At 39.0% G+C, this 26,821-nt stretch overlaps 1 protein-coding gene across 1 annotated transcript in view; it reads right to left on the reverse strand.

Moving 5' to 3' along the window:
- USP22 (ubiquitin specific peptidase 22) overlaps positions 1-26,821 on the reverse strand; it is a 200,609-nt gene that overhangs the window by 46,807 nt on the left and 126,981 nt on the right. The window contains exon 5 of the mRNA XM_075069166.1: positions 21,930-22,031. Within this exon, the coding sequence (XP_074925267.1) occupies positions 21,930-22,031 (102 nt within the window). The remainder of the gene's footprint in view (positions 1-21,929; positions 22,032-26,821) is intronic.

Consider the following 26,821-nt stretch of genomic DNA (forward strand, 5'->3'; position numbering starts at 1 on the left):
TCATATTAGAAGGTTTGACATTCATATATGACTTTCCATTCTTTATTTCACAAGAGAAAAAAAAATACCAAATTTGAATGCGCTGACATCCACAGCAAAAATGGAAAAACTGAGGGAAGTCCATATTTCAGCGCCAATGTCCTCACCATACAGTCCCTGGAGAATATTCTACACAGAATAAAAAAAGTCTTTAGAATAATCTTGCTGTTTACTGATTCACTAAGACAGGAGCCTTCAAACAGTTTAATAGAAAGACAGTCTAACAGAGCAACTTCTCTTCCATTCATGACTGCACAATCAACCTACTTCCTTATATGCAATTATGCAACATCCCTTTGGAAAACACAGCCATTACTTACCTGTTTAAGTAGTAATAAGGAAGTACTGAGGTATTTTACTTTTTAAAATCTTTAATGTCATATACATTTTGTCCCCTGGGGAGAAGCTGAGGGAAGAAAAAATTAATTACACTGATACTTTTGCAATTCATTTTATCACTCATTCCTTTCTTCTCTTCTTGCACACACTTCCATGCTATTCGGGCATCTTCTTCCCTGTAAATGCTGCCCAGATTGCAGTTCTCCTTGGATGCTTCTCACCCATGGGCTGGTTCTTCTCCTCATGGCAGGTCCTGTTTGCTGGCAGCCCTATTCCCTGAGAGTCACCACTCTATTTCCTCTCCTCTTTCTGTTGCAGGGGCCCCTAGAGCAGGCTTCTACAGTGGCTCTTCCTCAGTTTCAGGAAAGGCATCTAGACACCTTTTTTGCCAGGAAGAACCTGGACAACTACAAAAGCCACTGGAAGCAGAAGAGTTAGCCAAGACCATGTTATCGGCTATCTCTCCATATCAACTTCACTTTTCCCTCCTCCAAAAGCTGCTTTTTTCCTGCTCCCCCTCGCCACTTCCCCCTCCCCATTAGAAACAGTGGGTCTTGGCTCTGGAGGACAAGCGAACTAGTAAAATAAGAAAGTAACAATAAAAGGAAACAGACACTTCAGCCCTCTGAGCACTCAGTTAAAGCAGGGAGGTGATATTTATTTAGAACACCGAAAACTCAGATTTTGTTAAAACCTGTTGGTACTGTAACACTTTTTTTTTTTAAATTATTAAATGAAAACAATATAATTCTGGGGAAAAAACTTCAAAGACATCTTTATATAGCATAAGGTACAGTTAAGACCACAAGTAAAAATAAAATCATCTTCTGCAATGCACCTTTTGCAGCCTAACCAGCTGCTAGTAGCACTGTGGTTTGAGGGTAACCATCACATTTCCAAGACAAAAGAAAAGGAACATTATAGGTGTAACAACTTCTGGGCTTCAATCAAAGGACAAAAAATGCTCCATGAGCAACTTTTGAGGACAAGTTCTGATGCAGCATTCATGTAGCTCTGATGATATCAAGACTGCCTCCTTCGTCTTCTGCAAAGGAGGATTTCCCATAGTGTAAAGGGGGGAAATGGTGATCTGTGTATAAACCAATGAGATCAGGTAAACTACCAGTCTACATTGGTTTCAGTTAGGACAGGCAAGGAGAGAATATCTATGCTCAGTTGCAAGGGAAGGGGACTGGCACAACAAACACAGTTATTTCTAAAGCTCACAGTGTTTATTACTAATTATATAAAGCCCAAGCTAAGGTCACATATTCAGTTAATTCTGCAGCTGAAAAAGCTGTTAAATATTTATGAGTGTAATAAACCGATACTGATTTACTGTGCAGTCTCCCAAACTCTAGTCTAATCAATTAGAGTTAACACAAAAGGGCGCAAGCTAAGGATTTACACTTCAGGCAAAATTTGTTTTGAACCGTTTAGCTGCATATATCATCTGGCAGAAGGGTGGGAAAGAGAATGGTGAAGACCCTGGGCAATTTAAAGACCACATTTTATTTAATAGAAAAAAAAAATCAAGTTTCCTACTGTCACTTGTTGTTTAGTGCATTCTGCTTGCCTGTATTTCAGACAAAATTATTTTCTTATCTACATATATCCAGGGACAGCTAGTTACCTGAGACTTGACTCCTTTTAAGACATTATGGAAAATTTTCATAGTCAGATCTTGTAATTCAGTGAGCATTAAATTCTTGGGAACTCACCTAGCTCATACGTGTCTGATGTTTTGACGTACCTATACTTTGGCTCATTCACTTTATGCTGTCACTTGGAAATGATCTTCCAAGTAAGAAACCTGAGTTCAGATGGATAGAGTTGCTGAAAAGAAACTTTCATCACTTTTGGCAGGCTCTCTTATTAATGTCCGATGATGAAGGGATTTTTAAAAATAAATGGAGGTGGGGAGAGAAATCAAATGTATCTATCTAGCACATATCTAATGCTAATTGGTCTATGTTTAAACATACCAGAGAAATAAAAAGGGTTGAACAGTTTTTCTGTGGAACATTCAAAAGGGAACCAGAAGGGACATCACAGCATTAACTCCCACTTAAGTAATAAGCTCTTCTTGCAAAAGGCAGACCTTCACAATATACCTACTCAAACATTATGCCTCTAGAGCACTGCCCTGAAAGGAACCACATTGCCAGGCAGACACATTCTGGGCTGCAGGGGAGCAAGGGGACTTTGTGCCAAGTCGTCTATGGCCAGGCTTCCCACTCGATCAGGCCAGCCACTGCCATCTGCAGCTGGGTAAACCAGCACGTCAGGATCAGCAGAGAGCTGGTAAACTAATCAATCCTGGTCTTTCCTGACAAGGGGCAATTTGGACACGTCTTTAGTTATTAAGCAAGTCATTTCACCTATGAGACTGGCTGAGGACAAGTGTTACAGAAGAACTAGGTATGAGGATTATTAGTGTTCCACATTATTGCTCCCTTAAGTGGCAAGCAAAAACGCAGTGAGGACAAAGCTTCTTACGACAGGAGTCATGTCTTTGCAACTCTTGCACTTCAATTTAGAACAGAGATTTCACACTTAACAAAAAAAGGATAGTGGAGTTAAATAACCGTACCTACAGAGACCTGATTGCACTGACAACCCCGGTAGAGAATCCTCTTGCTTCAGTTTAAATAGCCATGCTTTAGAACACTCATGACTGAAAACACAGAGAAGGCTGATGTCCCAAAGAGTATCCCTCTCTCACTGCACCAGAGAGAAGCTTGCATTAAGAAGAAAATATATATCCATATTCTTCCTGTCTAAATGTTTAGACACTCTGAGAATCTGTCAAAATCTCAGAGCTCCCAAGTTCTCAGAGGCTCCTGCCTGAGTCATCAGTGCACACAAGGTGCTGAAAGACAAGCACAGCACAGAAATTAAAGGGGAGATATTGGTGTGCCAAGCTTTACTGAGGCCAGGTCTACACTGCGACTTTAAATCGGTTTAATGGCCGATATACCGATTTAACGCTGTATCCGTTCACACGACGTCGTCATTAATATCGAGTTAAACGGCTCCTTATCGATTTTCGGAACTCCTCCAAACGAGAGAGTAGCCTAAATTCGATAGCGAAACTCGGTAGGCGGTTCGTGTAAGGACGGAAATCGACGTTTTAGGCCTCCGGGCAGCATCCCCAGAGTGCGCAACTGACCGCTCTGGACAGCAATCTGAACTCGGAGCAGGGGGAGTAAACAGGAAAAGCCTCCGAACTTTTGAATTACATTCTGCTTGCCCAGCTTGGAAGCTTCTTGATCAGCACGGCTGGCGATGCAGTCTGAAAATCGAAAAAGAGCTCCAGCATAAGACGTACGGGAGATACTAGGTTCTGATTCGCTGGTATGGGAGACAAATTCTGTTGTTATCAGCTCCCCCTTACAGAACACGAACAATGCCAAAGCGTTTGAATAAAAAAACTCAGGATACACAGCCGATGCGTGACAAGCGTACGGAGAAGCCAGAGAACTCAAAGGACGCTCATTGAAGGGAGGGAGGGGGTACTGAGGACTCAGCTATCCACAGTCCAAAGCAGTCTCTGAAAATTGTTTGCATTCTTGGCTGAGCTCCCAATGTCTGTAGGTTCAAAACACAGTGTCTGGTGTGGTTCAGGAACAGCTCCTCAGTTTTATCCCCCCCCACCATGTGAAAAAAAAAGGGAAAGATTGCTGTGCTATGGTTTGCTCACATGCACTCGCGGAAAAGGGCGCCAAAGGTTGTCCTGCTGCCTTCACAGAGGAGGGTGAGGCTGTCCCAGCACCACCCCGGGAAATGTTTTCGCCCCATCAGGCACTGTGCCTCAACACGGAAAGTGGGACTACGGGATAGCTGAGAACAGCTACCCACAGTGCACCGCCTCCTGAAATCGATGGTAGCATTTGGACCATGGACGCAAACAATCGATTTCGGGATCCCACTGTGGACGCGCTAAACCGATTTTATTAGATCTGTTTTGTAATATCGGTTTAAGCTAATTCGAAATAATCGTGCAGTGTAGACGTACCCTGAGAGTGCAACAATTCCATGCTCTAGACTAGAGGATGCACTAATGTGCCAACATGCAGAGCAGGAGCAGATGTGTCAAATCTCACAGCAGCAGCAGGAGGCCAGGTTCACAGGAGGCACCAATGCACAGCAGTCTCAAGAGAGAAAGTTGATTCAGTGCCAAGCCCCACAGAAGGGATCCTGTCCAACTGAAAGGGACAATTAGAGTAAAGCTGGGAGCTATAAGACACTAAGTTCCATAGTCGGAGTTGTAACAAACTCGTCTGGAAGCACTCAGCACCAAAGCCATATCAATCCACAAAGATCTAAAACAGAATCAGTCTTTTCCTACATGCTTCAGCTGGACACCAATCTATACGAACTTGATTCAGGGTCTCCCATTATTGAAACAGGCAGGGGAAGTGCGTATGTACATATCTGGAACTCTGAGAACTCAATCTTGTGGTGGAAGAATATTCCATCTGCTTATGTCACTGGGACTCAAATGTTCTATAGCGATGCACAATGGATCTGCTTGTCTAATCTCTAGAGCATCAAGAGATGGAGTCCACTGAAAGAGAGAGAGAACAAATACGAAGCATTGATACATTCCATGCTGCATCTGGCACCGGAGTAACAACAATACACATCTTTCAGTGTACCACAAAGGAGTTCATTGAAAGAATCATATGCAAACATTTATATTGCATGAAGCACACAGATACAGTGCAGAATGAGGCAGAAGCCTTAAGGCAACGGTGCCTTCCCATTCAATCTAAGGATGGAAATGCACAAGAGTGGATTACAAAAATGGAAGAGTTGAGTAAGAGTCTGAAGAAACTCTTAAAGCGGCCAAAATTACTGAAATAGGAACTATCATGTCTCAATCACAATGTAGCCCCATGTCGAAGACATCAAAATCCCAGGAACTGCAGCATATAAAAAACAAGTAATTTGGTAATGACAAGAATTCAGAGAAAAGAGATAAAAGATAACCAACTTCAGAGAAGAGAGGCAAGGGGCCAAGGGAGGTGAAGCTGTAATTGTTAGAAGCCAGTGAACAATTCATGTCTAGTTGTTTTGCCAGTCATTTATAAGGGCTGGCATGTTCTAGGGCCTCTGAGATACTTTTAGACGGAAAGTGCTTAGCGAGGAAAGAGCCCTTAAAACAAGTCTGTAGGTAACTCAGAGGGTAAAAAATAAAACTCCAATAACCAAACTTGAAAGCTTGGAGAGTTCCTGCATGATCTACACTGGAGGCAAGAATGAAAATCCTGCGCAGATGGTATCTTTAAAGAACAAGAGAGTTACTCCCACTAACCTGACAAAATGAAATTCTCATCCACAGCCTTCTTTCCCCCCCCCAATATCACACCATATGCTGCATACAAGTTTCTACCCCCACTCAAAACAGATTTCACGTTTTAATAACTTAAGACACAGGCTAACTGCCAATTGCTTCTGTACAACAGAAACTATATGCATCCAAATGAATTAATATGCACAAATTATTGCCAGTGATTTGGCACAGAGCAACCAACCAATAATCGACAACACAAGTCATTCCACATGCTGTTTATACATTTTCCTAGTTCCAGTATATGGCATGTTTACCTTCTGTCCATGAGAGGACAAATGCGAACTGCAGATTTCAAGGAATGGAACAGCAGGTCATGGTAAATAAAATCCAAGACCACTCTCCACCTCAATTTTGTTCTCACAAGAGCTATTGGTCTAACAGGAAACTGTGCTGTGTATCTAATGACTAGGAACGAACTAGGTTAAAATTAAATGGTCTAACGTTTGTTCCATTTAAAAAAAAAAAAAATCTAGGAAACACTGACTTTCATTATGGACATTCGTCATAGTCTGGCCATGATTGGGAGGTAGCGACAAAATTTATGCTAGATTCAGTTTCAGGAAAGGTGGTTTTTAAGGGGATTACTGGAATTTGAAGTGATGAGAGCAGACAGCAGTGTAGGTATGTTTAAAGAAACGACTATGTTTATTTACTCTGTATACCTGATGACACACGGTTTTGTCTACCAAAGGCAACACCAATGGATGTGGGGACATCTGCATGCTTAACGTTCATTATTTTATTAATTTGATTATTTTAAAGCTTGAGAGTCCAGTTAATAACACTTTATATATGCACTTGATAATGATCCTTCACCTCTACATAGTTGACACAGCATGGCAGAGGGCAGCATGAGAGTGTTAGCAGGAGGCCTTATTCCCTGCCAAGGAGGAAGGTTTGCTTTAGATTAACTAGAGCACCTGACTCCAATTAGAGCACCTGACTCCAGTCATGTGAAAAAACCCCTGCTTCAGTCAGACAGTGGGAGTTAAGGAAGGAAGGTTTGATTGGAGCAGAGTGCAGGTTGCAGAAGTTGGAGAAGAGAAGAGTTTGATAAGAGAGAAATAGAAAGTTTGGAGAAGTGCTGCGGTGGATTGTGAAGTCCAGAAGAAACCGTAGGTAAGGGGCATCAGGCTTGTGTAGAAGGAGGCAAGAAACCCTTCACAAGCTGAAGGGTAGGAGAGGGAGCTAAACTCAGGGAAGGAACCGCTAAGTCAAGTGGTTCACCACAACCCTCAGGGCCCCTGGGTTGGGACCTGGAGTAGAGGGCAGGCTCAGGTCCCTCCCTCTCCACTCCCCTCCTCCAAGGACACTAGTGGAGTAATTAAGAACCGGTTCAGAGGCAAGCAATAGCGCCCTGAACCTACCCCAGAGAAGAGAAAGCGGGAGACCCAACAGAACAGTACCGGCAATTTGCCACAATAGACAACTACTTAGCTGGCAGCTCTTTTTTTTTGTTTTTACAAAGTACTCCCAACAATTAAAATAAAATAATAATTATAATAATAATAAAAACAATCAAAATAATAAAAGATGTTCTAAAAGGACCAGAATCTAAAACATTGTCCAGGTAAAGTAGTTGAAGCTCCTTACGTAAAAGTTCAGTGACCAAGACCCAAACTGCCTGAACTCCCTCTGGAAATTGCTCAAACAAATAATGAGGAATGGGTAAATCCTTATACACCTCTACCTTGATATAACACGACCTGATATAACATGAATTCCGCTATAACGCGGTAAAGCAGTGCTGGGGGGCGGGGGCTGCGCATTCCAGTGGATCAAAGCAAGTTCGATATAACGCGGTTTCACCTATTAATCACAGGCCCTGCCCCCACTCCACCTCTTCCTGCCCCCTCCCCTAAGCCTGCAGTGCCCTCGCTCCTACCCAAGCTTCCTGCACGCCATGAAACAGGTGTGCAAGAGGTATTGGGAGGGAAGGGGAGGCGCTGATCTGTGGGGGGAGGCCCTGGGAGCGGGGTGAGGGAGTTGGTGGAGGGCTGCTGATATATTACTGCAGCTCTTTGGCAATGTACATTGGTAAATTCTGGCTCCTTCTCAGGCTCAGGTTGGCCACCCCGTCTAGATAGACTAAAAGAATTATAAAGTGCAGCTTTTCCTGTTGCTGTGACAGCATCCATGAACTATTAGGATGATGCTTTTGCAATATGTCAGCAGAATCCTATAAAAGGCTTCCAATAACCTCCAGAAATCAAGGGCCAGCGGTCACCAGAAAGTAGAACCTCGCCAAGGGAAACGCTATTACAGTATAACTTTGGAAAGACTGTCCAATGCCATACTGATCAGCCAACCTGGCTTTCTACTTTAGGTAATAATCATAGATTGGATCCTCAATAATACATAGCTAGCAACTCAGATGATACATTAAGAGTTAAGCCCGAGTCTTGGACTACCAGTGCACTGCTGTACATGCTGGAGAAGGCTGCCTTCCAAATTATATCTTTTATAAGATACATAGGGATTTGAGATGAGGGAGGACGAGCTAGTAACCACCACAGGTTATAAAATTAAAATGTTTTCTATGCAAATATGCATGACCATTTCCCAATAGAGGATAACAGAATAACTCAACCTCAATTTCATTCATCTGCTTATTTCACATATAGATAATTTCATGCAGTTCTGCCTCACGCAGAGCCTTCAGTAGTTTTAGTAGAGGCAGAAGCCTCTGCAGCAACATATTGTTGGTTTTTGCTCAATTTGGAGCTTGTAATCCCAAATTTCATGCTCTGCAATATATTATATATAAATATGACCCAAGTCTTTTGATGTCTGTCTTTCTTTACTGGTATCATTTCTCTCTGCTAAAACACAGATAAACATCCAAATACTAAAGAAAACAATCATAAATAACCTATACTAGAATTCTTTATAACTTGTATGAAAAACCATTACTCCCAGGAGAGTACTGAACATGCATATATTTTAAAAAAGAGGCCCTATTAAGATTGCTGTCTTGATTTAAGCCAAACTGTTCTGTGCAGAAGAAAACTGCCTCAAAGTGAAAAACCTATAAAGCAAAGCAGCAGCAAATTAAATCTTCAAGCATGACTCAAACTAAATATTTCTGCCAGAACCCATGTGTTTAGCAAGTCATTTCAAATATTCGTTTCAATGCCAATTTGTTGTCAAGCTCAGACATTTATCCTCAGGCTTCAAAGCTTACTAACCCCTCAAACAGTACTCCTAGACAATTTGCAAAGTTTTACAGAAAATGGACACTAGCAAATATGTAGGTTTCTTCCTGTAGGGAGCGATTCCAAGACCACTACCTTAAAATGTATCTCATTTCTAGGGGCTGCTAAAAATACCCTTGATCTACAACATTTCCAGACTACCTAACTACCTCTTTCCCAACCCATTTGCTACTAAGAGAGATCAACAAGAAGAAAAAGGACTGGCAAGATGAACATTGGCTCAACCAACCCACTTTTTTTGAGGGCTAGAATGGAGTCCATGGTATGTAAAACCCAGAGATATTACTAGATATAAGAATGTCCACACCGAATCAGATCAATCGTCCTTTTAGCCCATTATCCCGTCTCTGACAGTGGCCAGTACCATATGTTTCAGAGGGAGCGAACAGAACACAGTAATTTATCAAGTGATCCATCTCCTGTCATCCAGATCCAGTTTCTAGCAGTAAGAGGCTTAGGGAGCATGCAGTTACTAATAGTTGAGTCACTTGTAGACCTATCCTCGATGAACTTCTCCAATTCTATTTTGAATCCGGTTATTACTTTTGGCCTGCACAACATCTCTTGGCAATGAGTTCCACAGGTTGATTGCATTTTGCGTGAAGCAGTATAGTACTTTTGTGATTGTCTTAAACTTGCTACTGTTAATCCCATTGAATGACTCTTGGTTTGTGTTATGTGAATAGGTTAATAACACTTCCTTATTCACTTTCTCCACACCACCTATTATTTTATAGACCTCTATCATATCCCCCATCACAATCATTTTTTGCCAAGCTGAACAGTCCCAGTCTTTTTAATCTCTCCTTCTATGGAAGCTGTTCCATATCCCTAAACATTCTTGTTGCTGTTCTCTATATTTTTCCAAATTCTAATGCACCTTTTCTGAGATGGGGCAATTGGAACTGCGTGCAATATTCAAAGTGTGGACACACCATGGATTTACACAGTGGCATTATGATATTTTCCATTTTATTTTATTACCCCTTTCCTAGTAGTTTCTAAGCTTTTTTGACTGCTGCTGCACAATGAGCAGATATTTTCAGAGAACTATCCACAATGATTAAGATCTCATTTTTGAATGGTAACAACTAATTTAGACCTCATCATCTTGTATCTATAGTTAAAATTCTGTTTTCCAATGTACATTATTTTGCATTTATCAACATTGAATTTCCTCTGCAATTTTCTTAAGCAGTTTCATGAGATCCCTTTGTAAGTCTTTGCAGTTAGCTTTGGACTTAACTATCTTGAGTAATTATGTATCATCTGCAAACTCTGCCACCTAACTGTTTACCCCTTTTTCCAGATCATTTATGAATATGTTCAATAGAATTGGGCCACTTATTCCTACCCTTTGTGTCCTATCTTTAAATCAGTTATTGAACCATGACAAGACTTTCCCTTTTACCTCATGACTGCTTACTTTGCTTAAAACCCTTTGGTCAAGGACCTTGTCAAAGGCTTTCTGAAAGTCCGATTATACTTGGATCATCCTTGTCCACGTTTGCTGATCTCCTTAAATAATTCTAATAGATTGGTGAGGCATGATTTCCCTTTAGAAAAGCCATATTGACTCTTCTCCAACATATCGTGGTCATCTATTTGTCTGATGATTCTGTTCTTTACTATAGTTTCAACCAATCTGCCTGGTACCAAAGTTAGGCATACCAGCCTGTAGTCGCCAGGATCACCTTTAGAGCCTTTAAACATAAAATAAGCATGTTAGTTATCCACTAGGATAAAACAGGATGTTGGAGTCAATTGGTTTACATTTTAATTTGTTAAAACTCAAACTCTAGAACAAATATTGGGATAAAAGCGATTGGTGAAGGAATTGGTGTCCTTCCTCCCTTCAGCTGGGGCTGAAAAAGCTGCCACTCAGATTTCAGCTATAACACTAGCTCTTCAGTCCATCAAGCAAAAGCAGGGGACTAACGATTTGATACTACTATTATTTCTAAAAGAGAACAAACTTTTTTTGGGGGGGGGGGAGCAGAGTACAGAAAACACACATACTTTGAGGTCATCCTTATACACCAAACAGGATCAGTAAAGAGCAAAAGCCTTTCACTGTTACAGTTTACTGACTGCAAAAGTAGATTCAGAAAAAAGTATGTAATCATTTATCATTAGCTTGGCATTTTCTTTTATCGAGCACAATGAGGTACACCGAATGGAATAGAGTTCTTTACTACAGCCACTAACACAAGACTCTCAACGGATTATTTTTTCTTACTTTTCTTTGCACTGGATACAGGAGACTTGACTTTTTAAAAAAGGTTATATTTAAAAAAAGATTTATTTACTGCTTTTTTATTTTATTTTAAACCTATGAGCAATTGTATAATGATCTTAGCTCTTCCCTGGTTTTGCTAGACCTAGTAGATGTCAGAGGCATATGTACTGTTAACTTCTACACCTTAAGTGAAGGCAAGAGGGATTCAATATCAAGACTTTCTTCAAACTGTTAATAAATGAAGACAAATACATATTCACTTTTTTTTTTTTTAAGATAATTTAGGTCCCAATTCTGCAAGAATTTTAGCACAATGATTAACATCAAACGGGACTATCCATACGCTTAAAGTCAGGCATTGGCTTAAATCCCTTTCAAAATCTCTCTCTCATCTCTCTCAGTCTTGCCTCTTGTGAGATCATCATTTAATTAGCCCTCTGGTCATTTCAAGCTTTGTCGATGATACGGAATTTTACAAAAAATAATTCTCATTGGTGCGATCACTGAGTAGTAAAAAAAAAAATCTTTCATCTAGGTCCATTCTTACCACCATGTCAATTAAATTTGCTTTAGCAGGTTTAACTAAATGGTAAAAACACCACAGGGCACCAGAGCCTTGTCTACACCAGGGCTATCACTGAATCAACTTTTTGTTAAATTCCTATGATGTCTTGCAGACTAGATAGGACATAGCTTTCTAATGTAAAATCCAAGAGAATGTGTCTGCGTGCGCATGCACCCATACACACCCACCTGCCACTCAGGCCTTCTTTTTATAATACAAATGAGCAAAAAAGGGGAACAGTCCTAAAATTTATTTTCTTTTGCAGGTCACCTTTAATATGAATAATTTACTTTCACTCTCCTGTATAAACGGTATGAGTGATTCAGCAGGTACAGCAGCAAAGATAGTTCAGATCCTCAGAATTTATTCCTCAGTGTCAGAATGAAATATTTATATCCAACAACCCCACCCCCACCCCCAAAACCCAGCAATCTCAAAAGTTTTGTCTGGACCTATCCTCAACTTTGTAAGCAATTGGATGTAGAGTCCTGCTTGCTTCAAAGCACTCACTCTCTCTGCCTCCCAAGCAGTCTCTTTTGTGGAATCTCACTGGTCTTCAATCTTCAGCCTTCCTTCTGTTTTTTTCTCTTGAGAACTTATCAAGGCTGTTCAAAAGAGTCCCTTTGCCATAACAGCCACGGCCCAAGAGACAACCCATTGGCTGTATCATAGGAATTGTGGCAAGACACACATGCAAGCAGCCTTAGTGGTATTGCTGAATCACGCACACAGGTTTCCCCAGGAATTTATGGATCTAGTCACATCCCCATTTATTCTTTCAGGTAAGACTGTTGTGCGATTTCAATACTTGATCTTCCAAAATCAGGGGAGAAAAACTTAAGGCAAGCTCAGCCAATTCCAACTACAATCCCTATGTTCACTACTTTACCTGCTGAATGAAGATCTCTGAAGAAAGAACAGAAGCATCTTTCTCAACTGCTATCGCTTAGTTAACTAATTCAGAATAGCCTTCTAATTGCATGCACACTAGTTATTACTTCCATTTTCTCCCCTGGAAAGTGTTGAACTGTGAAATTAAGTTTATAGAAGATTTTGCTTTAAACACATCCACTTCCCACCTTACAAATACATTCCTGTGCTTCAAATTTTTGCTGTGTAGTTATTTCTTTTCTTCAACCCACCACTGTCTTGAAAGACTGGTTCTCCAATGCAAGGTGCTATTTTTCAGGGCCGAGGAACAGTAAGAAATCCATTACCAAGAAATTTGTCATGTTATGGGTTTATGGTGAAATACAAATATTGTTATTTAGAAAAATTCATGTTCTACTTTCACAGAGTTTTATTTTATAAACTGACATGTTAAAACCTGTACGGCTTGTTTACAGTTTGGGCATTATAGCAATGCAAGTGATTCATGATGAAAACGAATCCATATTTCTACTAAATGGGAATGAATGAGAATAGAAAATAGAGATAAGCATCCAGTTTGCAAAACAAAATCTGTTCTTTTAAAAAAAGGACACTGTCAAATAAGTAATTTGCCATAACCTGAAAAACATTATTTCTTTCCCTACCTGCATTTCTAATAGCATGAAAAGACACTTTTTCTGTTTACTTCTTTATCTGTACACCAATTTTGCCATCTCAAGAAACACACGTAACTCTAGAGAATCACAGAATCATAGGACGGGAAGGGACCTTGAAAAGTCATCTAGTCCAGTCCCCTGCACATCTTGCAACACTAAGTATTATAGGCCATCCCTGACAGATGTTTGTCTAACCTGCTCTTAAAAATCTCTAATGGAGATTCCACCACCTCTCTAGAGAATTTATTCCAGTGCTTAACCACCCTGACAGTTAGAAAGTTTTTCCTAATGTCCAACCTAAACCACTCTTGCTTCAAATTCAGACTGTAAGCCTGGCAAAGGTTACTGTAATCAGAAGAGGAAAGAACAAACACTGGTCCCTCATACAAGTCAAAGCATTGTGCTCATATTAGCGGCCCCCCCAAAAAACCTCATGAGGTACTAAACTCTCCATTTTAATAAGCGGTGAGATCAAATATGAAGAGAAGTGCATGTCTTGGTTTCTGTTACAGAATTCTGGATTCCTTTAAAATGCAGGAACAAATAAATGCTCATTTGCCTTAAAAAGAGATGATGCAAAGGTGTCAACAACTGCTAGATGTAACTTCCCTGTAACGCAGTAGCATTAATAAGCTAGGTCAAGAAAAGATAACCAAGTTAAACAAACTAAATATCAAGCGTTTCATTTGGGAAAAATGCTTGTTCATCTCAAAAGATTAACATCTAATTTAAAACGGCTAACACAAATTGAGCTGAAGAAAAAAACAGTAGATGGTAATGCAATGATTCACAAATTCTCTATGAAAATTCAATGCAATATTTCTGATAGTCCATAATGGACTCATTATAGTACAAGGGCTGGCTGTTTCCCTTTCCCCAGACAGTACACCATGCTTTTCTACCATCACTATCAGTTTAAGATGGGTGCGTGTCTCTATCTCCACCCCCTCTATGCTTGGTATGCCTACAGCTGAAGAAATGGCTCACAATTCTATTTGCTTAAAAACTATTTGTTTAGATGGATCTCCTACTGGAGATTAGTAGCCTACTTAATATTTTATCTGAAAGATTAAAAAGGCCCCACCACAAACTAGGTACAGATGTGAGAACAGAGTCTGCAGTAAGACACCCTTCTCTAACTTTTGAAGTTCAGTTTGCTTGTAAACTACCATGATGGATGTCCTGATGAATTAATCTGTTTCCAAAGTTCAAATAAAAGCCTGAATTCTATAAAAGTCTCCCCCTTCACCTCTTGGGGTGAAAGTTGGACTACTGTTGTTTCTCATGCTATAAATCAAATGAAGAGAAAGCATTCACCAGACACAGCAATCCTCTTCACTGAATATAAACATTTCTCATTTCAGCAGTGAAACCATATCTTTACTTTTGTCTGGTTGTTGGAAATCTTGTCCAACAAAAATCACAATCACATGGTGAAAAGAATGCTATCTCGTAGAGTTGAGCTTATGAAAAGTGCACAAAAATACTATGCACAAGTTGAGACATTATGATTCCCTAGTTTTTGTTTTTTGGAACTTTCACATTACTTTTGTGCCCACATTCTATATACAACAAATAGAACTAAAAATTATCTTGGTGACGCCTCTGAATTAAATTTCTTCTCATATCTTTTTTTCATTTTAAGCTGAACAAGGTATATATTTACATCAGAGCTAGGTGCTATTTTGTTTGCTCTGTGCCCACTTCGCATACTGCAAAATAAGGTAAACTCTGAGGTGAACAGGGCTAACATCTATCAGAGATTAACATAAATGCACATGAAAATATATGCTTTTCTGTAACAACAATGTCAATTTACTGTCAGATTCACCCACATCAATATAATGATCCTGAAGGAAAAGTTCTCCCATAACTTTGATTTATCTGTAACCTGTAAATAGAAATATATAAACTGCACCATTAACATGTGAGATTACACCAAATAACTGAATAGTTTCTGGAGGGTCATCAGATTTGGCAACCAAGGTGAAGTGCATTCAAATGACCAAAAAAATATAGGGATTCTGTTTAACAGCAAAACTGGGAGTTCTCCTTTTAAAAACGGTTAACAAGAAAAAATTTTCTAGAAGCAACAAAATCTTTTTGAATGTCTAAAGCAGCTACTTGGGTTCTTCCTTCACTGATGGCTGCTCAACTGGGTTTACTGCTGTAGTTTACTTTCAGAAAGCCTTTCTAAACATTGTACATGTGCCTTTTTGAGTAAATAAAAAAACTAATTTTTTTTTTTATTTTAAAACAGGATTCATACTGCAGTACTCAGAATTGGTGAGAGGACATAAATATTCGGGGAAAGAGGACATTGCAGAAAGTGAACACCTCTCCACCCCCAACAAAATAAAAATTCATTTTCTACCTTTACACTTTTCCCTGAGGGCAAAGGAATGTTTATTTTACAAAACATTTATCGGTGTATTTGATGCTATATCACAGGATAGTTTAGGATTGGTTAATTAACATAGGGAATAATTATCAATATTTCAGACAGACGGTGGGTGTAGTTACAAGATAAAATGACTTGATACTATTTATGCAAAAGGCATTTATTTGGGTAGCACTTAAGAGAACATTATGCACCCCATTTTGACTGATTCAAAATGTTATTTCATCTGACAAAGCAGAGAAAAAAAAGTTGAGAACTATTTCATGGGCGGCCGCATTTCAAATACCGTACTACCCACTAATGCGTCCAACTCACAATGAAAATTTAAACCAGTGTTAAAAAGTTTTGTGCTGTGTCAGTGTTTTCAATCCCCTTTTCCATCTGTGCTAGTTTAAGAAGTCTCAGACCAAAAAGCAAGTACACCAAAAAGACAGCACATTCACAAAATACTTTAAAGTATTAATGCAGTCCACAACATCTTCAAGTCTTCTCTAGTTAGGCCCCTGTGCACGGCTGCTCATGCATAGTTTATTTAACACTGAAAGATAAAGCAATGCTTCTGGTAGCTTGTCTAGAGAACCAGAAATAATTTCTAGGCCACTGTTCATCTCCCTTTGCCACCTTCACACTGAAGCACTACTGCAATATTTATTCCACTCATGCCTCTCTTTCTCACGTCATACTGCTTGGTGTCACACAGCTGCAAAAACCACCTGCCACTGCGATGTAGCTATTGTTTGTGTCACCTCCCCCGCTCCCGATCATTCTTTCTGAAAAGGATTTGCTCATTCTACTCTATAAGGCTCCCCGCTCTGCCTTTTTGCAACACTGAAAATGGATAATTAGCTAGCTAGAGCCACCCGGGATTCCCATGTGCTTTTAGAGTCTAACTCTTTCTACTAGTAATGTAGCAGTCTTCAGCCAAAGAGTCATTTCATATGCTAATTAGAGACAGGCTAGCTAATACCTCAGTCTGCTCAGGAGTACTAATCTTGGGGGTACTGATGATATGAGAACAAGATGAGCTATGAAAATGGCCCCCAAAACATGCTACATCTCCCTCCCACCCAGCCCTTCCCCATAATAAAAACCTCTCTTATATGTCTGAATGTAGTAGTTTGATGGGCTAGTTGAGTGCAGTGCCTTCATAGAGCAACAGAAGACAGACCTAAAAATTGAGTTTTCCCTTGTATGTCTGGAAAAAAAATTCCAATAGTGGCATTATCTAAATGTTATCTATGCAAATTGTCCTTAAGGATTTTCTGGTGTAATTAGCATGTCAGAAATTTATCAAACCAAACAAGTAAGTCTTGAATCCAAAACCAAGATGTTATTTAATTCTGCAAAGATTAAATAATGACTATCAGCATTTCAAGTTTGCAAATTCACCCCATGTATTATAGGTCTACTGTACTGCCTGTCTAATCTAGATTGGATCCTTAGGGCAGGGACCATGTGTCATTATTTCCATCAGCACCTGAGCTCACTGTTGGCACTTAAGCAATTTGTCCCAAAGTCACTTCAGACAGGCAAATGCAATTGTGAGGATGATTCTTTGGTGAACATCCAGAAAGCAAGAACCAATAAAAGCTTGGAATTTCCTAGCCTGCACCACTACTAGAACTACTTTAATTTGAAGTGGAATCTGCACAGTGGCACAAAAAGTGACTCAGCAAAAAATTTACCGCGTGTATACTCATTGTTAGGAAGCAAGTATCTGGTGAGAGAGTTACAGATAATCCAGTTTGAAGAAAAATCAGAGAGACTGTAGAGCCGGTGAGATCCAACAAATCTTGGAGAGCAGTTTTTTGATGATGTATAAAAGAGGTTCTTTACACACTACTAGATAATTTTGACAAGTTGCTATGTACAAGGAAATATGATTTTATTTTGACTGAAATGAAAGGTAGAAGGTGAGTTATTAGTTCTCAGTAATAAAAATCTCATTTTATGGCAGTTCATTCTACATACTTAATTTATGGTGTCAGTGCAAGACTAAGGATATCGCTGTTGTGCAGAAGTTCAGAAAAACTAGTGCACAGAGCCAGCTAGCTATTAAAGAGGCCACAAAAGGTCATTTCTCAGCACTGCAAGACAAGAATAGGAAAATAACTTGCAGTGCAAAGCAGACTTTGCTAGGGAGTTAAAAATCCACATGACTCTGAAGTGATGTTGTTTTAAAGACTAATGGTGTAAAACCTAATGGGAAACCACAAATATGGTTATTTTAGACCTCTGAACCAGCTCCCAGTATGTTACAATCCATGTTAGTGGAGTTCTCACTATGGGGGAAAACCCTACGGCAAGCCCTCTTTTCAAAATTCTCCCATGGATAACCCACACATGTACATATTTTTCCAAGCCATTCCAAGTCTGTGTTGTCTTGGATTCCAGGAATACCATGCCATCCTCACTAGTTACAGTACAAGTATACCTCAGTTAAAGCTATACAGAACCAGTATCAGAGGTGTAGTAAGATGAGGCCCTGAAACATAAACCCTTTGTATCAGAGGCCCGGTATGAGCCCTAAGGCCTGAACTAAAGTAATGGTCAAGACTTTGCTAACATAAAGCTAAGTTAAACTGTGAGCCAGAGGCAGGCCCTGCTCATAGAAGCTGGCAAGGAAAGGGGTGATGATGCAAAAATACACATACCTAAAAAGGTACCAGAACGCTCAGATACTTGCACAATCCACACAGATAACAAGGAATAGCCTGACCCATCCTAAAGATGGGCAAAAGGGTAATATGATGGATAGAGCTGTTTTGTTCGAACCAACATCTACAAAGTGAGAGGCGGCACCTTACTATGTAGAGGGGTTGCACCTCAACACGTCAGGAGTGATGTGTAAGTTGTTTGTACTTGTGCATAAGAATACATCCCTGGGGCAGTGCCTTTGTCTGGCCTAGGGGATAGTGGAGCGTTCCGCTGCTGACTGAGCCGTGTCCATTTTCAGGGGGCACATATTCGTAGTATGTCCTGTAGAGTTTGCTGGAAACTATTCTTGTGCTTCGTTTGACAATAAAACTGGCCGGATGCCTTCATACCTTATCGGAGTCTGTGGGAGTTCTCTCGGGGTCTTTTGTGCCAGTGATCTACAGAGCCGGGGCAGCACACAGAAGGAACACATGCACGCAGCTGACTTATCAACATTGGACAGAGCAGAGCACCACACCGGTGGCATCTGACAACAAGAGGTTCAATAACCATTTCAACATATCATACCTGACAATTTAAAAAAAATCCAAAATGCAATTCCCATAATCCAGCTGGGAATACACCAGGAGGAAGGGAGAGGGGGAGAAAGCAAGTATCTGCCTTTTTTCTTTTAAATCAGCTTTACAAAAAGGTAAAAGGAGATTTGGTTAGTCTAAACTGGATTCTCAATGTAAACAAAATCAATCAACAGGCCTGCGACACTTACAGCTGATTATCAGCCTAAGTTTCATTATCAGAGCCAATACAATCAGACAGCTATGCATGTTCTCTGACTCATTTATCTATCTCAGAAGATGAAAGAGATGTCTATTATGGATCAATAAAGACCTGATGTCTGAAGAAATGAGCATCAGAAAAGAGAAATGGGAATGTCCAGGTAACTGCATCATTTCAGTCTGCACACAGGTACATATTTAGCAATAGGCTGGGGATAGAGAGAAAAAGCTGAAGGACAATGACAAATTTTTTTCAGTTAAACCCCCAATGTATTTTTCTGAAAGAAAGCAAGACTTTTGCTTTTAACTGTAGCCCAAAACTGCATTAAGTCTCTTGGGTGCTTTGATTTTTTCTCTCTTTTTAAATCTTGGCATACAGACAGCTCTAGGGCTCAGTAGGAGAAATTATTAAAAGCACGCCTGCAGAAGTAAAGATATCAGTCATTGCCCTTATCCCCTGTGTTTCATGAGCACTTTCCCCGCCATGCTGTGTGTATAAGATTTCAAGCAGTCAGAACCATCCCTTTTAACAGACTGAAAAATTAAAAATCTTAAGAATCAGCATCTCATTCCATCAAAATGGAAAGAGAAACAACATTCAAAAACGTTTCATTGTTCAGAAAGGTCAGACGCAACTTAATATTTTATCAAACCCACTTTCATTTGTCCTGTAGAATTCATTTAGCCAAGTAATTGGTAAAATAGTTCTTATACAATATATTACAGTTTCATAAAAAAATCAAGTCCCAAAATGAACAAGCAACAGAGAGAACAAACCAGCTCAATTTAGAGTGCTTTCTTAGGCTGCCTGAAGTGTCCAAGGTCCAGTTGTGTTTCAACCCTTTTTTCTGCTCTGCTGTTGCAAAAAATAGATGTCCTTTCTTTGACATTACTCTTCTGTCCCCAGATCTTGACTTCCTTTCTTGAAGTCACATTATTGCTTCTCAATCCAGAGTTTCAGGTACTGTATACACGTATTGTATTATTTATGCACTACTGTACTAGAAACATGTATATAAAACTATTTTATTCATCATTACTCCCAAAGAATTGGAGGGTGAAAAGGTGTGAACATTAGATGATGCACTTATGCTTACAGTAGTTTTGAAAAATGAGGCAAAATTTAAGGACTTCACAAACTGCTTCCTGCTTCTAGTGACTATAGCACAGATTTTTAAAGGAATTTTAGTCACTGCTCCACTGAGTGCTACAACACCTAACTGACTCAGTCTCATTCCCAAAAGTGACTTAGGCACTTAAGAGTCTAAGTCATATTGAAAGACAATGGAACGTAGGCTCCTAAGTCACTTTTGAAAATGAGACTTAGGCATTGCAATGCTAAACACAGCAATGCCTAAATAACTGTAAAAATCTGGGCCTATGGTTTTCATCCTAATCTCAGAAATCTTCATAACTGAATATGTTAGCATGCATTAATCTATAAAGAAAACAAAGTCACAGGATTATTACTGGCAGATTAGTCATCATTAGAGCTGGTCAGGCAGTTTTGATGAAAAACAGAATCTACATTTTGTGAAAACTTCTGCATATTTTCTCCTCTCTTCCCCAGCTTTTTCCCAATCATCTCTCATTATGCCTGTATATCAGATAGCTCTTGGCTCCAAAGTGAGCCAACTAACTTTGTGTGCTACTATTTGATTTGTATAGAATGGTCCATTCTTGCCTTGGAATCTGTGAATCTAGGAACTGAAATCTAAAACAAACAAGATGGAGAACAGACTATGTGCTTTGGGTTCAAAATATGAGTCTGAAGGACCCCTTCTGGAATTTTCAACACAGAATCATAGAAATGTAAGGCCAGAATGGACCTCGAGAGATCATACAGGCCATTCCCTTGTGCTGAAGTAGTACCAATTATACCTACACCATTCCTGACAGGTGTGTGTCTAGCCAGTTCTTAAAAACCTTGAATGATGGGGATTTCACAACATCCCTTGGTAACCTATTCCTTAAAGTTAGGAAACTCTTTGTAATATGAACATAAACCTCTCCTGTTGCAGACTAAGCCAATTACTTCTTGTCCTACTTTCAGCGGACATGGAGAAAAACTGTTTACGGCCCTCCTTATAACACTATAGACCATTATATTAAAGACCTATTAGGTCTGCCTTCAGTCTTCCTTTTCTCAAGACCAAACATATCCAGTTTTTTTATTTTCCTTCATAGTCAGATTTTCTAAATTTTTTTTTTTATCATCATCCTTTTTGTTCCTCTCCTCTGGATCCTCTAAAGTAGGAGGAAAGAAGTCAAAGCTCCCATCTGGTAAAAAGACTGCAGCTCCCATTTGGTAAAAGACCAAAGCTCTCAAGTGAAAGGAAGATGTAATTTGGGCTATGTCTGAACAAGAGAATTTCCACTGATGCAACTGCCTTGGTGGTAGCACTAATGTGAGCTCTCGTGTACATTAGTTCTTGCAGCTCCTAGTGTTTTTACCACTTCAATTAAAACTTCAACTGAACTGGTGGTACCGTCAGTAGGGATTCTTCCCCCATAGAATTTCCTACTATACACAGGGTTTAAGTGTCTCCTAACTCTGAAGGTCTACTATCTTCAGTATCTGAAATGACACAGCACACATCCTTCTACAGAGAAGAGAGGATGGAAGTTAGAAAACAATGGTCATTAAGGTGACATGACATTTAAAAAGAAAAACAGTTGCAAGACAACCTGAGAACAAGCATTTAAACCTTGAAAGGCAAGAAAAACATCACGGGGCTTTGAAAGAGCAGTTGGTGGAGAAATCATCTGAGAAACTGTTTCTCTGACTTACCTATGGTGCAATTTGTGGTTATTTTTCTCCGCTTGGGGTTGTGTCGTAGCAATTCTAACTCTCGTTTGGTTGGCTCCCATGTTGAATACTTCTCTCCAATGCCTGAGCAGATGAAAAGAAAGTTTCAGGGTGCTGTTAGCTAGAACAGCTGAAAGGATACTTTCAAGAAAAGGTTGTGATGCACTGTCCATTAAGTTGGATTCAATATACAAAAAACTACAATAGCCAGCTTGCTTTTTATTACTGTTCAGAAAGGCAGCAATTGACCTTGACAATATGTTCCCATAAACATGGGCTAAAAGCACACAAAAGCAGTTACTTGTATAGAATTCCTATCTGTTTCCAAGTAACAGTGTTTCCACCAATGGATGAAAAAACCTCCAATTAAAAAGAACCCCAGCATGAAGGCCAATCCAGTGTTCTTTATTGTTTCAAGTGTCCATGATTTTCTTTGGGCTCAAAGGGGTCATATTGCCAGCACAACTGCATGTCTTGGGGCTAAGCACAGATTGGCTGAGATATAGGGCAATGTAGACAATTGTCCTCACATCTCTTCAATGAAATGACGAATATGGTAAATAAGCCAAAATAGATCCAACGTACCGGACAGCTACAGTCTTACTCTTAATAGATGCAAAGCAGGTTTTAGAGGATTTGGAAGATACTTAATAGTGTATTCCCTCATCACATATTAGGGGGTATGCTGCTATAACTCTCACTATGCCATTGTAGCACTGGGTAAAAGCAAACAGAGACTCTAGTAGAGTGAAAGTTGAATGCTCTAACATTCCCCAGAAATATAGTTAGATGTAGGGAGTTGTTTTTTTTTTAATTTAACTCCCACTACCCAGAGTCAAACGTTATTTTCTTTAGAGCCATAGTTGAAATTTGCCATATTAATTATTTTCTTAAAATAAAACCCCCAATGCTATGTTTCAAAAACATTTATTTTGTTTGGGGGACTGGAGGGTAGAGGTGAGTCAGGAGAGTCAGTAATCAGTGGAACAGATTAGATGTTGACACAGAGGTGTCTACAGTATAATCTGAAATATGAAAACTACAACAATAAAAGACCCAAGAGCTGACCAGCTAAAGGCTGCTGAGCATTCTATGCAGCAAAGAGAGAAATTGCTATGCAAGGCTGGTTATAGTAAATCACAAAAGCATTTTGGCATTAAAAAAAAAAAAAGAACAGGCAACTATTCTAAAATTGAGGATTAAAGTCAATTAGAGTTCATCTTATTCTGTGCAGAATGCGCATCGATGAACCAGTACTGTGCTAGAGAAAATAAATTATAAATCATACACATGAAAAGACGGAGAGTAGAAAATGTAGCTGGAGGCTTACACATTCTGCATGGTACATGTTTCATTTTTAATAGCTCTTTGATCTTCATTTTCAGAAATAGCTCTGCCTGTCAGAAGTTACCCATCCATAATGTCTGAGTCATAGTTACTCTTGACCCTCAAGGTTCCTGCTTATGACTGAGGTCTCATTCTTGGATTCATAAGGACAACAAACTTCAAATCTACGTAGATTCACATATCTCTTTACTATATTTGACTCAACAATTTTTAGTGAAGAGCACAAGAACTAAAACACTCCTTCCCTTTTCCCAAGGTTCAGCATTAACAGAAAATACAAGGAAAATAAATAAGGAAACTAATTACCACGTAACAGATTGAGGAGATTAAACGGCTGCAATGCTTTGAACACACTATACAATATGCACAAGCAAATGCTGAATGAAGCAGCATTACAGAGACATATATGGACAGTCCACATATGACAGAACATTGGCTTGCAACAAGCTTTTCAATAGACAGCTTCAGCAAATCTTTTCAGATTAACAATATTTCTGTGTTAATTTATAACAAACAGTTTTGCAAGCAAACTGTCAGAATTTTATATTATTTCCAACGTTTTAGTACTACCAGCCATTGGACTGGCCAGTTGCAAGCCTGGTAAGTCTAAAATTCAGTTATGCTACAATTTAAAAATGACCAAGCCAATTTAGTATAGTTTGTCAATAGGTACTGTACAGGAGTTTGGTTAATTGTTTAATGAGACTGTTCAAAAAATAAACATCCAATATGTACAAATATTGGTTTATTGCATAAAAGTGAAAATATTAACACTAAAGCCCCAATCCTGCACACAAAAGTGGCTTAACTTTATGCATGTGAATAGTCCCACACAAGTCAATGGTACTATTTATATGCATAAAGTTAAGTATGTTGCATGAGTGTTTGTAGGTTTGGGATCCAAGGGCTTAATAGCGAATCCGAGTCCTCAAGTAATTTTAAAGTAGTCAAGGTAAATAAAAGAGATCTGACAGCTTTGCAGGATTCCGGATGAAGCAATTAAGTCTTGTTTAAATAGAAATTAAAAAAAAATAAATCGCACACACAAAGTTAAATGCTAGGACAAACATCAAGAGCAAAACAGGTGTGACATCTCTCTTACAGGAAACCTCTCATCAGAAAGATCACAAGTTTTGTTCCACATTAGAGTTTAAAGCAGAGAGAGGGAGCTGAAGGAAGCAGATTCAAAGATTTCCTGTTCCCTTTACATTTATTCTTTTTATAAAATGTAAGGAGAAAATTGAGGTGTGCCCCAAAACATGTGGAAATATTGATTCCACTCTTTGGCAGTGGTTCACATTTTTTCTAGGAATGGCGGGGCAGAGGCATAAAGAGTGCACTAAAATCTGCAACATGAACAATCTTAAATAGACTGAAAAGCTCAAGGCATGTACAAATTATCACTTATGGTTAAGGGAAAGCAGTGTTATTACTGGAGAGAAAACTCACTGTTTTCAAAATGGTGCTGTAAAACAGCTATTTAGAATTGCATCTTGGCATATGAGATCTTGACCTCTCCATTCAGAAATCGTTTTAAAGTTTATCTAGGTATTTTAATGGATGGCCATATATCCAGGTATTTAGAGTTTTCAGAAGCTTTACTGGGTTCTAGTTTTTTAAATTAAAAAAACAAAAACTCTCCACCCCTTATTTTGCAGGCACTCATTAATATAGATTAATGATTTTGGTATTCTGAAGTAAATCCAGATTTTGAACATTACTTAGGAGGGGAGACACACATAATACCCAAATACATTTTCTTCTCCTCACTATTAAATATGCAAACATTCAATACTTGAGAAATACAGGAGAATTACAACATTAACACTGTTTTGTTGCTCATAGTTGCATCTCAGAACTGGGGATTTAATCTTGAACTATGGCTGCACTTGTGGGTCTGGCTACCCAGAATATCCTGTCTTCAAACTTGTTCTGATATTATTCCAGTGTTTCCAACTCTAAAAATTTTAATCACAAGTCCTGTGATATTTGGGATTTTTCTTAAAGTCTCTTTTCCTGGAGTCATGTTATCACATTAGAATCTCAGCCTTTTTTAAAAAAGTTTCTAGCTCTCATGATTGTAGAGAAAAGATTGAAAATGTGAACTCTAAGAACAGTAAATTCAGGCTTGCCTTCTGTTTTTTGTGTCTTTAACCTTCTGCATTTTTAAGCCCATCTCATAATTTGAAGTGTGCAGTGGAGGATGGAGACATTCAAACAGTTTCTGAGCAGTACTGTTAACTCTAGAATCCTATTTGGAGATTATTTATAACTCTGCTGTCATTTAAATGACATCAACCACTGTACAGTGCAGGTTCTTGGGGATGAGAAGACAATTCTCTACTATCCCTCCAGTATGCATGTGTTTTCAGCATTTCTCAACAAAATGTCTAAGTGAATTGCATCACAAAGGAAAGTTACCAAATGAAACATTTTAAATGGAGAATCCTATGCCACAGCTTTAAAGAAAATATCTATACTGCATATTTCTGTAATTTAAATTCAGGAACAGAAGTAGCTACATTTTATATCTTAAAAGTTTATTCCTGTTTTGGAGCCCTGCATCTGAAAACGTAGTACATAACTCTTTCTGGACTGTTCTAAAACTGCCAATGTCTGCTGGAAGGCAGACTGGTGTGTCTTGGTACAGAAAGTATAGAGATACTGTTCCTGGGGACAGTGAAATTAAGAAAATGCTCTTTGAATTTACTCATTAAAATGAAGGATAGGAAAAGTCCATAAAGTTCCTATTATGTCCTGAGCAACTGTTTTGCTCTTGTGGCTGATTAACTCTTGGGCTCAAGAAAGCAAATTTTAAACAGATTTGAGGAGTTAAAGATAGAGGAGCACAGACCAAATGCAAGGTTTAAAAACACTTTCCCCAATAATTGCAACAATACATTCTGCAGGAAAGCATTTCATGCCATGATTTTCTTGTTCTAAGATCCTCTACTACCTTCCCTTCCTGACTGAACTGCTTCAAAATACTCTAGTAAGGAGCAAAAAGGAGAATTTGGGTTTTTTTTTGAGTAAGTCAATATGCAGCTGTTTCATGATACACCAAGAATGTTCCAGTTAAGGTCTGCTTAATATACCTACTCTTAAAAAAATGTCAAAGTGAGGGTGGGAATAGTTTATTTGCTTTTCAGCCCCTGGCTAGGTCTATCACACTGGAAAGGGATAGCATAGATTCATTAATAGCAGTGTATAATTGTGTATAAACAGTCTGCCTTCAAAAATAGACTTCCTCACTTTAAGAAAAAACATTTCTAGAAACCATTAACAATTGAAGATGTTAAAGCTTCCACAAGAGATTCTTTAAACGTTATTCAGATTGGTTAAGAGAATCAATATGTCCTCTCCCCGCCACAAAAAGAAAATATTTGCTTTGGAGTAGCTCAATCAAGGGAAGGATATGGGAAATCAAGTACATTATTATTACTGGATCCTTGAAACATAACCAAAAGAAGAGGAAAACGATCTGCATTATGAGATTCATGTCTAACATGGCAGGATAATCAGCAAAG

This window comes from Chelonoidis abingdonii, chromosome 9 (genome assembly GCF_003597395.2).
Source record: "Chelonoidis abingdonii isolate Lonesome George chromosome 9, CheloAbing_2.0, whole genome shotgun sequence".
In the NCBI taxonomy this organism is placed as follows: domain Eukaryota; kingdom Metazoa; phylum Chordata; order Testudines; family Testudinidae; genus Chelonoidis; species Chelonoidis abingdonii.